Source organism: Pituophis catenifer, unplaced genomic scaffold (assembly GCF_029215685.1).
Source record: "Pituophis catenifer annectens isolate HBS135680 unplaced genomic scaffold, rPitCat1.0.hap2 SCAF_1, whole genome shotgun sequence".
Taxonomy (NCBI): Eukaryota; Metazoa; Chordata; class Lepidosauria; order Squamata; family Colubridae; genus Pituophis; species Pituophis catenifer.
Genome location: NW_027256881.1, coordinates 55,529,346 through 55,543,778, shown reverse-complemented (window position 1 = coordinate 55,543,778; position 14,433 = coordinate 55,529,346). Strand labels below are relative to the sequence as shown.

The 14,433-nt window shown below is 35.1% G+C and overlaps 1 protein-coding gene across 4 annotated transcripts in view; it reads left to right on the top strand.

Moving 5' to 3' along the window:
* BABAM2 (BRISC and BRCA1 A complex member 2) overlaps positions 1-14,433 on the top strand; it is a 145,342-nt gene that overhangs the window by 20,767 nt on the left and 110,142 nt on the right. For all 4 annotated transcript variants that reach the window (XM_070932445.1, XM_070932448.1, XM_070932446.1 and 1 more), the window contains exons 5-6: positions 4,018-4,212; positions 6,684-6,758. In XM_070932445.1, the coding sequence (XP_070788546.1) occupies positions 4,018-4,212; positions 6,684-6,758 (270 nt within the window). The remainder of the gene's footprint in view (positions 1-4,017; positions 4,213-6,683; positions 6,759-14,433) is intronic.

The window sequence follows — 14,433 nt, the reverse complement described above, 5'->3', positions numbered from 1 at the left end:
GGAGTATCAGGGGTTGCCATAAAGAAGAAGGAGTCCAGCTATTCTCCAAAGCATCTGAGGGCAGGATAAGAAGCAATGGATGGAAACTAATCAAGGAGAGAAGCAACCTAGAACTAAGGAGAAATTTGCTGACATTTAGAACAATTAATTAGTGGAACAACTTGCATCCAGAAGCTGTGAATGCTCCAACACTGGATGTTTTTAAAAAGAGATTGGACAGTCATTTGTGTGAAATGGTATAGGGTTTCCTGCCTGAGCAGGGGGTTGGACTAGAAGACCTTCAAGATCCCTTCCAACTCTGCTGTTCTATCCTGTCCTGTCCTGTCCCGTCCCGTCCTGTCCCATCCAAGACTGTACTTAGCATATAGGCAAGGGCAACAGAACTTTAGTTTTTACTTTGTTTCCTGCTGCCCAACAATAGCACTGACTGCTAATCACAGATTCTAATTTAGAATGCTACATTCTTCCTATTTCTTGTTCCTAACTAGTTTATTGATCTTTATCATCCGTTTACTTTCTTTATCCCCTACCAACCTGAGAAGAAATGGGGACAATCTTACATTACAAAAATTTCATTCATCTAAATAATACATGCAGCATTTACATGAAAAAAAATCACACAAATTAATAAGAAACTGTTCCCTGCACTGTGATCCCTTGCTAAAATTTTACCTAAGTTGCAAATGCATTCTCCTTCTTTAATATTAACTTATAAAATCAAGTGTACAGATTACTTCCTGGAAGTAATCTGTAAAATGCCTGTTTGAAGGCATGTGGTAAAGACAAGAAAACTCTCTTCCATCATACTGCCTGAAACATGCCAGGAAATAAGGTAGTCATCTGCATGATGCTTCTGCCAGTGTATATTGCCATATCCTTGTGGTGCCACCCAATCAATGATACCGTATTTCTCTGTGATTAAGATATGATATCTTAAGATATCTCTAGTACAAGTGTGTTTACTCATCTAGCTGGAATACTGACATTGGCACAACTATATCTTAATATTGACTTCTGCTACAGAATTGTAGTATAAGTAATTAAGAATATATATTTTAAGGATATGTTTAAAGAAATAAAATGTGGAAACTATTTTGTGGTCCACAAGGTTGACATAGTAGGGTAAGGCTTCTATACAAAGCTTGGAGAAAAATGATAAAGGCAGAAAATACTTTGAAAAGTTAGTCTAAGTAATATGCCTTCCTGCAGCTCCAATAATACGTGAGTATAAATGGGGAATAAAAGTATCTCTAGAGAAGGAGTTTAAAAATTAATTCTATCTACTGCAGGTTTTATGAATGTGTTAATCTAGTGTGAATATAGTAAAATTGCCCTGTATAATTTGCCACTTTTAAAATTTTCCTTGTGACTTTTCTGCTATGGGTTTGGGTGGGGGGTGGGGGGGAGAGGTTTAAAAATCTACTTGGCTTTAGAACTAAATTTAGTTAAAATTGTTCATGTCTTAAAGTTAATGAATCCGACTGGGAAAGTTAATAAAATTCAGTTTTGATGCAACATTTAAAACTTCTTGAGAAAAACAAACTAGTCATTTGAGGTGAATAAATGACACCGATTTTTTTTCTTTTGTTTATTTAATGTCATGTGAGTGAAGTTCCTCAAGCTCAATAATACTTGGGAAAAATTCTTTTATTATATAGAACAGTTAGTAAAATGTTGATACCATCTTTAACAAAATATTAGTGATACAATGCATCAGTTAATTATAGGAGAAAGATTATTTCCATTTCTTATTGAGTATGAATGTCAGCAGGTATGTTAAGCTTTCAGCTTTTCAGAACAGATGAAAAGGTATTTACTTAAAACTTGATAAAAGAAATGGAAGTTTGCATATCTTGATTAACTTCTAATTGTGTAATGTAAGGTTTTTTTTTTAAAGAACACAGTCTGTACTTCAGAAAGGTGGGAAACTTTTCTGTTAAACTATTTTTACAAGTCTAATAGATGATTGATAATGAGTTTAATCTTAATTCAATATATATCAGATGCCAAATCATTTGTACTTTCTTAGCTGTTCAAGGTACAAATGCCCAAAGTCCATATGTAAGTTAAATATCTCACAAATGCATGTACAAAACTGGAATGCACAAGATTTTTCTAGATAAAGATTCTTAACCTCCAAAATGTTGAAGCCCACAGTTTGCAAAGGAATGAATTGAGACAGAACAAAAACTTAAATTGTATGTAAATCATTTATATTTACAGGCAAGTGAAATTAAATATAGTCTCCGCTCCAAGTGTATTAGAAAATCAAATTTTGTAAGTTTCAGATAGCTGAAAAAGCATTTATAGATAGTTTGAGATCTTTGGAATCTTAGATTGTGTTCCTCGGATTAAAAAAAAAAGATTGAGAAATAAATCGTAGCATAAAAAAGCCTATATATATATAAAAAAAAAATTCCCCCCAAAAAAAGCCTATATAATTATGGGTAGAATTTGTTGACAAAGTGAAAAACAGCTGACAGAATTCAGCTAGAGTTAATTGATAGGATGAAAACAGACAACAGAGGAGACAGAATAAGAGTTTATTTGGTTCAGGAGTTAGTGAAATAAAAGAACATTATAGGGTATTGGTGATGATAGAAGGGAATGTGTTTTGATTGAAACACTCTTGAGGTTATTACAGGAAATACCATGAAGCTGATCTTCATCACAGCGATTGCTTCACTGGCCTTTAAATAAGGATACTCGTGATAGCTTTTCCAGTTCAGTAGCTGGCCAAAGCAAGCAGCCTCTTGAATTTCAGTTGAGAGTATTGTAAAATCTTACTTTTTTATGTCAAGGTGTTATATTGAGGCTGAGTACTCCAGTGATAAGGATCAAAATGGCTCCATACGGGTAGTCCTTGGGTTATGATGTCAAGTGGAACCAGAATTTCTGTAGCAGGACTCTCCAGATGAAAAAGGAGAGGAGCAACTCACGGGAATGTCTTGCAACTTTACCTGCTGATTTCCCCATTGACTTTGCTTGTGGAAAGCCGGCATGGAAAGTTGCAAATGGCGATCGTGTGATTGCAGCTCACTGTGATATAATTGCAAGCTGGACACCTAAGTACCCAGATAGCAACCACATGACTGTTGGACCACTGCAATGGCCACAATTTCATGGAGCGATCATAAGTCCCCCTTGTTCAGCACTGCTGTAATTATGAACAGTTGCTGAATATGAGGTTGTAACTCGAGTTCTATCTGAATCAAATTGATGGTGCATTGCATATGTTTCTACCCTTTTGTGTGCCTTCCAAATCTATAAAAATAGTAGCCTTTTATATATTATTAGATTATGGGAGCAGATAATGGGCTAGGTGATCAGAATTTACTGGGTTAAATAATCTACTGTATATCTGTGACCAGATACAAAGAATAGGAAATCTATAGATGTGTCACAATATATAGCCTTATTTGCCTTGATATTGCCCATATTTTCCAGCTTTAAATTTTTTCCCCTCTACCAAAATTTTGAGTAGATAAATATAAGAGTGGGTTAGTAGTTAGTAACAAAGATAAGTGAGGACTGCTTCACTTTCTCAGAGGAGATTGGCATCCACTCCAGTGCACTGAAAACGCAGGCGTAAAAAAGGCAAATCTCATGGATTTGAATTTCTTATGTATATAGGTTCTGCTAATATTCTAACCTTCAAGGAAGACCTGGTATAAATCCTATCTCAGTTTGTTGAGAGAATTTGATGTTAGGCTGAGCACAAATCTGTGTCAGAGAATTTAAAATACTAGGTGTGTCACTTTTTTCCCCCTGTTGTGCTCATATGCCTTCACTAAAAGAAAAGGAAAATATTGTGAATGCTCAACTGTTTTTATTTTTTATTTTTAATCTAGAGTACCACAACTGAAAGATCCATTGGTTTCAGTGATAACAATTATATCGATTCTCTGGCAAATAAAAGAGCATTCAAGTTGATCAATGGTCCAAATCTCACTTTGGACAATACAAATACAATTACATTTCATTATTCATGTGTTAACGTGTCTCTTGATTGAACAGAATTTGGCCTGCTGGAATCCTTCAAATCCTGAATGCCTCCTGCTTGTTGTAAAGGAACTTGTACAACAGTATCACCAGTTTCAATGCAGCAGATTACGTGAGAGCTCTCGGCTCATGTTTGAATATCAAACATTACTTGAAGAACCTCAATATGGAGAGAACATGGAAATTTATGCTGGCAAAAAGAACAACTGGGTAAGAGTACAACAACAGAAGAATGCTACTAGAGATTCCTTTCCATAGTAACTATAACCTGATTTGGAGGAGATGTTTGTCCTAGGTGTGTATTTCTTAAAATAGATGTCCTCAAGTTACCCTTGTTTCTTTTCTCCCTTCCTGCGGTTTAGCAATTTTATTCCATTACCTTGCTTGAACTTGTTACCTAGGTAAACAACGATGGCTAACAGTTATGTAGAATTGAACATTATGAATGCAGTAAAGCACTGACTTCTCACTGATCTTAACATTTAATAAATAGTTTTATTTTAATTAAATAAATTCTGCAAGCTGAACTGAAATGTAAGAGTCCAGAGCTGGAAATGCTTCCTTTTCTTTCCAATAAAAGAGACAGTTTTAAAAGACAACAGTTTTCAGGGTAATTTGCAAGAAAATTGTCTGTGAATGAATTGCAGATTGCATAGTAACATGTTGTATACCATTGTGAAATAGCATACAGCATGTAAAAATAAAATAATTGGAAATGATTCTGGGTATTTATTTATTGTAAGCAGAAATTTAAAACGGAATAGAAACCTGTTTATTTATTTATCAAAATTAGAAACTGTCCATCTCACTCACAGAGTGACTCTTTAGTTTCAGTGAGTAGCTAAAGACCAGAGTTCTCAATCTCTGGTTGAGTAACTCCTTAAAATGATACATTAATTTGTGGACTGCTACAATGGATAAAATTATTTCATTATGTTTATATACCATTTATTTTTAATAATTAAATTTTGAGCTGCATATTCAATAAAACAATATTAAATAAAAATAAAATTATTAGAAATAAACTATTAAATAGTTAAATTTAAAATAGTATTTTTATATGGTAAGCTTATGCATATCTGCATAATTTAAGGTTCCACACAAAGCCATTATCCTGTGACAAAGGAAAAAATATTGGCTCTTGCCTAATTCATTAGAGTACAGGTCGTCCTCAATTTATGGTCATTTGTTTAATGATATTCTAAAGTTACTATGTCTCAGAAAAAGTGACTTATGACCTGTACTCGAACTGATGACTGTCACACCACCTCCACAATTTAGGACCTTTATTGCTGATTTCCAGCAAAAAACCTCCATTGGGAAAGCTGGATTTGCTTAATGACTACATGATTTGCTTAATGATAGCTGTAAAAATTGTCGTAAAATGGGTCTGACTTGACTTATGATAACAACGATGATGGAAATTCTGGTTCCAGTTGTGGTCATAAATCAAGGACTACCTGTACTAGAAGTATAAAGGGAATGTTCAGGCTTTCAAGATGGTATTACTATGGTCTATATCAGTGGTCTCCAACCTTTCCGGCTTGGCAGACTGCCAGTGGTGGGGGTGTGGAGGGAGAGGGGATGGTTCTGTGCACGCTGCTTTCACAAGTGCAGCTTTGTGCAAATGCTTGCCCACCATTTCTATGGCCCGGTTCCGAATCGGCTACAGCCCGACACTGGGCCATAGACCAGGGGTGGTTGGGGACCCTTGGTCTATACATTAATAAACTGTAGTTTGTGGATTTGTGGAGTTTGTTTCTTGACTTGCCTAACTTGAGGGGTATACAGTCCTGTCTAAATGATTCTTCTGTTGAATGGCCAAAGTTATGAATTAAATGAATTATAATATGCAACACCTGGTGTGACTAAATTGGTAATGATTTGTCTAAAAGTGTCTGATGTCTTTCCAAAATAATATGGCAATAGAATTGCCTTGCTGTATAATGGAGCTGATCATCCACCCTTGTTTTTTCACAATGTGTAATAATCTGAGAATGCGATGATCCTTATATAGTAATTAAAAAGCTTTAATTACTCATTAGTTAATCCTTTTATAAAACTTGTATGAAACAGTAGCACATGAGATGCAATTTAATTAGAAGAATTAATGAAAAATTGTTGAAATGTTGCGAGGGTTGCAAGGGTGTTTTTTCACGAAATCTCATAAAATTTAAGGAGGGATGCAAAATCTCAAAAGTTTTCAATGCTCAGATATGAGTCATAGGAGGTTTCAATAATTAAATCTTGTGACATCAGTTACCATTTGGTTCTTTCAAAAAACTGTTTCTAGGTACTGACAAAATATGCAGACTACTCAGTACCTAAAAGATATGACTAGGGCATGTTTTATATTTGGCCTTTTTTTCCCCCTAAGGAAAGATACAACTGATACATCTGCTGAAATACAAGGTGCCACAAGAGCTGAATTCCATTAGTCCTGAGGAGGACTATAATGATCACTATAATTGGAAGGTGGCAATGACATAATTGGGAGATAATCTTGCTATCGTTGGAGTCTGCTTTCCTGTAAACACCTTGCCTGTTATATGTCTAGCTTTTACTGTGTTACACAACTCTAAAAGTTCAGTGTGTTTCAATTATGTCTCTCCAGATTATTAGGAATGCAAATGCTCAATTCAATATTGAGTTCCTTTTTTTCTGTTCTTTTAAATTGATAGACTGGTGAATTTTCAGCTCGTTTCCTTCTGAAACTGCCAGTGGACTTCAGCAATATCCCTACCTACCTTCTCAAGGTAAAATAATCCATTATTACTTGAGCTACCACTTTCTTCAAAATAAATGAATTCCAATGCTTCCTGGTTTTTTTTTTCTGTAACTCCTTTCCATCCCCTCCCCTTTCTTCTCTTTTCTGTCTTCATTCCCCCCCTTTCTTTGAAACTTCATAAAGCTTGTTAAACAGTTCTGCATCTTTCTTTTGTCTGTACTGTCTATTTTCATACGCCTTACCTTGCAAAAATTGAATTCAGTCTAAGTATCAGAATAAGTGATAAGCATTACATGTAACTTTCCCTAAAAAATCCTTCAGTAGTTTTCAAAGTGACATTTAATATCCAAATAGACTTAAATGATTCTGTTTAAGCCTTTGAAACTTTGTCAGTGAGTCAACAAGCTAACTGAGGAGGAGGTACACATACTTTTCAGTAGTTAGGAAAGCCGTTGAATTCAAGCCAGAGACATAGATGCTATGAGGTTGTTAAATTCTTCTTAGGGAAATGAAAAATGAATATATAGTGTTCACATATGTATTAAATTCTGCTATGTCTAATGTGCTGATATGAAGGGAAAGAAAAAGAAAAAGATATGAAAATTCTCAGTGTACCTCTCTATCCACCCAAGCAGTAAGAATGTCTTTGAAAATGCTATTAGGTAGTATAAACCGTCTTTACCAATATAAGTAGAACAGTATGGTATAATTTAATAATAAATAATAGAATAAAAATATATAAGGAATCAGAGATATCTTAGGACTTAAATCCTAAATAATTGAAGGAGAAAGATGACTTGAAATATTTTATTAAATATTATTTTTTATTATTAACAAGTTGCAGTTTTACATCCACTTTTCCAGATTAAGCTCTTTTAAACTGATTAATCTGTACCTTTCAGTAGGGTTTTGTGTGTGTGTATGTGTGTAGGGGGAAGGGAAATTGTGTTGCTAAAATGCATTACGGTAATCATCAGACAAAGCACCCACTCATACCTGTGTGTATACTTAGAGTTAGGAATGTGCCTTAAATTTAACTCAATTCTCACTACTTTAATTCTCTTGACAAACATTATTCCTTTTAGTTTTCATGAATAACCCATACATCTGTTAGAGAAATTTCAGGAAAACATCCATTCACTTAATTCATTGTTTTCTACTTTTTTAACTATCACCATTCTTGTCAAACATGACCCTTGATATATTCCAGCATTTCTTTCATCACTTGCCCAAAGTATGTGAGTTTATTTTTGCTCATGCTTATTTCAAGTGAAACTTTACTTGGCCTAGGACTGATTGCTTATTTCTTCCTGTGGTCCAGTACCTATCCATTCTTTACATTCTGAAATCAGTAAGTAGGTACAAGTGCACTTTGTTAGAATGTTTGTTGTAGTCTTGGGGTGCCAAATCTGTAAAAATGAATTAGCTTCAACAAGTTTTAAATACAAGCTAATGTTGTTACCATTTGCTTACAGATATTAATTTTCTAGGGTGTTTACAGGGGAAAAAATGAACAGACTTAGGAACAGTGTTTGACCCTTTAACATTTTAAAGATATAATTATGTAATTTGTTTTGGAAATTAGTTAGAAATTAGTAGAATCCATTATACAGACAGGTGTGATCCATGTCATTAAGAAAGCCATCATGCTGAGGGATCATTACATATTTGAATCTTGTTTAGGAATGGAAATTCTGTAGTATGAGGGAGTGAGTTTAGTATGATGAGTTTTACATTGTCTGAATTGAAGAGGATCTGTTACAATTGAAAATTAATATCTAATAGATCTGTAACTAGCAGGTTTTCTAGTTGGCATAGATATGTGTTTTTATATGTAACATTTTGTATGAATTAATCTTAGTGGAATCTCAGATTATTTATGTTTTATTTTTTAGACTATAATGGAAAAAAAATAATATTTTTCATATTATGTCCACAATACAGTCATAGATAATATAGTAACCTCAAAATCTCCAGTTGGCACCTATGGAATATTTAATTTAACTAAAATGAAATATAATCCTTGCAAAATTATCCTTCTTATATTGCCTTGCATGAACATTCCATATATCCACCCCATAATCTTGCTTCTACAGTTGCAAGAAAAAGTATGTGAACCCCTTGGGATTACGTGGAGTTTTGCATTAATTGATCATAAAATGTGCTCTGAACTTCATCTAACTCACAACAATAGAAAAACACAGTCTGTTTAAAATAATACTACACAAACATTAGATGTTGCCATGGTTTAATTGAACATAACATGTAAACATTCACAGTGCAGGGAGGAAAAAGTATGTGAGCCCCTAGCCTAATGACTTCTCCAAGAGCTAATTGGAGCCAGGAGTGAGCCAACCTTGACTCCAATCAGTGTGATGATATTGGATGTGTTGCTGACAGCTGTCCTGCCCTTTAAAAACACACACCTGTTTTGGGTTTACTGGTTTCAAGAAGCACTGCCTGATGTGAACCATGCCTCGCAGAAAAGAGCTCTCAGAAGACCTACGATCAAGAATTGTTGACTTGCATGAAGCTGGAAAGGGTTACAAAAGTATTTCCAAAAGCCTTGATGTTCATGTGTCTACGGTAAGACAGACTGTCTACAAATGGAGACAGTTTAGCACTGTTGCTACTCTCCCTAGGCGTGGTTGTCCTGTAAAAATGACTGCAAGAGCACAGTGCAGAATGCTTCATGAGGTAAAGAAGAATCCTAGAGTGTCAGCTATAGACCTACAGAAATGTTAGAGATTTCTAACATTTTTGTTGACACATCTACAATAAGGAAAACATTAAACAAGAATGGAATACATGGGAGGACACGACGGAGGAAGCCATTGCTGTCCAAAAAAAATATTGCAGCACGTTTGAAGTTTGCAAAAGAGCACCTGGATGTTCCACAGCACTACTGGCAAAATATACTGTGGACAGATGAAACCAAAATTGAGTTGTTTGGGAAGAACACACAACACTATGTGTGGAGAAAAAAAGGCACAGCACACCAACATCAAAACCTCATCCCCACTGTAAAACATGGCGGAGGGAGCATCATGGTTTGGGGCTGCTTTGCTGCCTCAGGGCCTGGACGGATTGTTGTCATTGATGGGAAAATGAATTCCAGAGTTTATCAAGACATTTTTCAGGAAAACATACCACCATCTGTCCGCCAACTGAAGCTCCGCAGAGGATGGTGATGCAACAGGACAATGACCCAAAGCATACAAGTAATTCAACAAAAAAATGGCTTCAACAGCACAGAATACGCCTTCTGGAGTGGCCCAGTCAGAGTCCTGATCTCAACCCGATTGAAATGCTGTGGCATGACCTTAAGAGAGCGATTCACACCAGACATCCCAAGAATATTGCTACACTGAAACACTTTTGTGAAGAGGAGTGGTCCAAAATTACTCCAGATCGTTGTGCAGGTCTGATCTGCAACTACAGGAAACGTTTGGTTGAGGTTATTGCTGCCAAAGGAGGGTCAACCAGTTATTAAGTCCAAAGGTTCACATACTTTTTCCTCCCTGCACTGTGAATGTTTATATGTTATGTTCAATTAAACCATGGCAACATCTAATGTTTGTGTAGTATTATTTTAAGCAGACTGTGTTTTTCTATTGTTGTGACTTAGATGAAGTTCAGAGCACATTTTATGACCAATTCATGCAAAACTCCACGTAATCCCAAGGGGTTCACATACTTTTTCTTGCAACTGTATTTCATGTGTTAGCTATAGAGACATTTTTTAAAATTGATATTATTCTGATTTTAAAATATTAAGCTGATTAATCTCAGAAAATTTAATATAAAAAATCTAACCATTATGATATAAAATTGATATAAAAAGAAATATTAGTGATTATTGTTAATACATTTTATCTTTTTTTAATATAAAGTTGTGTCTTAACATAAGGAAAAGGAAAGGAATAGTGAACATTAGAAAATCATGACTGGCTGATGTGGATTTATAATATATTGAAGAGGGTGCTTCTTCCCAGATGTCCTTGAAATTTTATAGCTATGCTTTTCTACGTTAAAAAGTTCCTTTTTAGTTGAGATACAATGCCAGTATCCAATAAATGAAGTATCTCAATATATTTCTTGGATTGAAGGTTGACTTGGTCCTCCATCCTTCCAAGGTCAGTAAAATGAGGATCCAGTTTCTTGGGGGCAATATGCTGACATTGTAAATTGCTTAGAGAGGGCTGTAAAGCACTGTGAAGCAGTATATAAGTCTAAGTGCTATTGCTATTGACTGAAAAATATAACTGTCAGCCCATTTGAAGCATTCACCCATATACAGATAGCTGGATTTTTTCAGATGATAATAATAATAATATGTATCATGCTTAATAGACACTAAGAAAAGGATTTTTCTTCTGTTGTCACTTGAGGAATGAAATGTGTGGAAAAGTGACCTAGATGAGACATTTGGACTTGACATTCAGTAGTATGGAAAGCAGCAAATGGAGCCATCTCCATTTTAAACAATCACTTTTAACTGTCATAAGTTCAGATACTTAGAATTTAACTGTCATGATCACCAGTGGAATCTTTAAGCAGGCAAGTGGCAAATACTAGTGCAGGTTTAGAACTAGGAAAACTATAAATAGGAAAGAGTCCAGGTAGATGTTTAAAAGCATTGTTTGCCTGAATTTTTCTTCAGTCTAGCTTCTTTCCTTGTATCTTAATGAAAAAGCCCCTGTCGTTCATGTGTGATAAAAACCTGTAGAAATAAAGCATACATAATTAATAAATATGTGCATCAATAGTAATTTATGGGAAAATGAAGGAATGTCAATAGAATCTATGGACAACTTTATTGTTGAAAATAAGTAGTTATTTGAAAAATACATAGTGCCCTGTCATTTTAGCCATTGCCTATCTACTGCAGGATGAAGGCCTCGTCTGCATGTTTCCAACCAATACAGCCCTGAGCTTTCTTTTACCAATTGGGCCTGCAATGCCTGCTGATGTCATCGATCCATTTTGTTTTAGGTTTCTTTTGTAGGCACCTTTTATCAAGTGGGATCCATTCTATGACTGCCTTGGTCCACCTGCCATGAAGTTCTTGCTATGTGACCAGCCTATTTCCATTTCAATTTTTTTACTCTCTTGATGACATCATATACTTTTTGCTTGTTCTCTAATCCATGTGCAGGCCTTTTATTTTATTTTAGCACATATAGAAGAATATTTCTTGCTTCCTCAGTCTTTGGGTCAATTTTATCATCTTATTGTTGGTTAAGAAGGTTGCCATATAAGAAACATGAGAATCATCCTACAGTGGAATGTTTTTTTTAAAAAAAGAAGGCTGAGTACTATAATAAAAGAAAAAATAGCATTTTCTTACAGTTTGAATAGGACAAGGACTGATGGGGTGGGGTGGAATTCCATGGAGGCTTCAGTAAAATACTAATAATTGCTAGCTATTTTGTAACAAAGTAAAAATTCAGCTTATGGAAAAATAAGTATTGTTCAAATTAAATTTCTCTCAATCCCTGAACTTTTCTGTTACCAAGTTGTCAGCCTTCGAGGCTAGGCCAGGCCAGGAAACTTGTCAGTGCAAAGATTACAGGAACTCTTCTTTATTATTGCAGGGTTTAATAACAAAATTTAAAAAGCCTGCCAGAGTTTCCCTTTGTCCCCTCTTATACCAAAGAGAATCAGGGTGGCAATATTTTGAATTTCCTTGTCTCCTTTTTCCTTTTCCAGGACTATGTTGTTGTTTCTCCTCCTTAATGGATCCTGCATTCTGTTATCAAAGTTATCTCCACATTCCTCTATTCCTCTATTTCAGTTATGCAAAAAATGCTCTTATTTCTTGAGCTGGGAAATTTCTTCTGTTCTGCTAAAAAAATGTTTTCAGTTTGTATAAAATTCTAGACAGATGGGAAAAATCATCTTAGCTGACTGATGCGTCTCTGATGATACATAAATCATCATACTGAAGGAACCCTAGGGCTGTGAGTTGCTTTATCTCAAATGGAGATTACTGCAGGACAAGATCCAAATCAGTTTTTTTTTTCAGTTTTAGCATTCATGGTGCACTTTGCAAGAGAACATTAACTTCAACTAAAATCATTCTAATAATACCTATTTATACGATGTGTCTACTTTGGGTTTTAATAAACTAGATCACAACACATTGGACTTGTTAAATCTCATCATGTATTCAGAGCTCTGGAAAGGGGCTTGCACTGTATTAAACGGAGAAGGAAAATAAGTGATCCTATTCAGGTTTTGATTCTGTCCTGATGATTGATTACTTATCACCAACAGAACAATAATATGGCCTGAACAAACATATTGAAGTACAGCTGCAAACAGCTACTTGAAGCATAAGTTTAAAAGGCCCAAAACACAGTTGAAATTAAATGCTGCTAATACCTTTGGAACATTATAAATATGGGAAATACATGAATGAAGAGGTTGGTCCCCATATATGACTGAGATGACATTCTAAAAAGTTTTATAATGATCACAGTAATAAACTGTGGCTGAGCCACAGTTACAACTTTATCTGTGGAAGGTTGTTTAGTAGACAATATCATTCCTTAACTGGATCCCCACCACTTAGGAGTTTCAGTCCCAGTGTGTAAAAAGAGCATTGAGGAAATCTATACAATATTCTTGTCATTGTGGCAATACAATATTTGAATCTAAATGTTTTCAACGTACAGCATACTGATTCTTATATCACTTGTAATTCCTTAGTTCACTTTAATGATGCCAAATCTTCCCAGTAATGTGGTTTTCTAATTGCTTCACTTTTTCTTTAAACAAGAAAGGCAATGAATACAGGAGCTATTGTCCATACTGATTAGGGAGTCACATATTTTATGTGGCAAAGAATCATATATACTGCGTCCTTGAAGCTCAGAGAAAACTTAAACTTTTAAAATATATGAACTTGCCTTAAGTAACAACAACAAATAACATTACTTTCTTGCTTGTAGTGATTGCTGTGCCTGATTAATCAGTGAACATTTCTGTCAGAATTTATCTTGCTAATAACAATATTAAGCCTAAAGCATCCAAAGCATTTTTTTGCAAATATTGTCTGATCAAAAGAGTAGGAATAATAATGTTGGCATCATTTGTCCAAACCATTAGGAGTTTTGATTGACTTTTTTGAAACTCACAAATGGCAAAAATGCTATGTCTTTGTCTTTTGTATGATTGGAAAATCAGTGCAACGTTTTGCTAAATGTTGTTCAATGTGTGTGTGTGTATATATAATTTGAAAAATGTTTAGCAAAATTATATATATATAATTTAGCAAACATTTACATATACAGATGGTCTTCAATTAACAACGTTAATTGGGACCAAAATTTCCATCATGAAGCAATGTAACTGTAAAGCTCAAAGTCATGTGTCCAGATTGATTAGCAATGGCAATCCTAGCCTTTTGCTATTATTAAATGAGGTTTTCAGATTGTTAAATTAGGACCCCCTCACAACCTCCTGCTGGTGTCCAACAACAAAAGTCAGTGAAAAAGCTAGCAGGAAGTTCCAAGACCCTGGCAGCTTACAAGCAGGCAGGTAGGCAAATGGCTGCTGTGAGGTGAGGAAAAATGCATAACGGGTTAGTGTGTTGTGGTGCAAATGCAGCAAGGCTTGGAGTGACTACTATCAGGCAAGGGCAGGTTCAAGAGTCCCATGAATGCAGTGAGCCTTTGGGTGGCTGTTGCTGGGCAGTG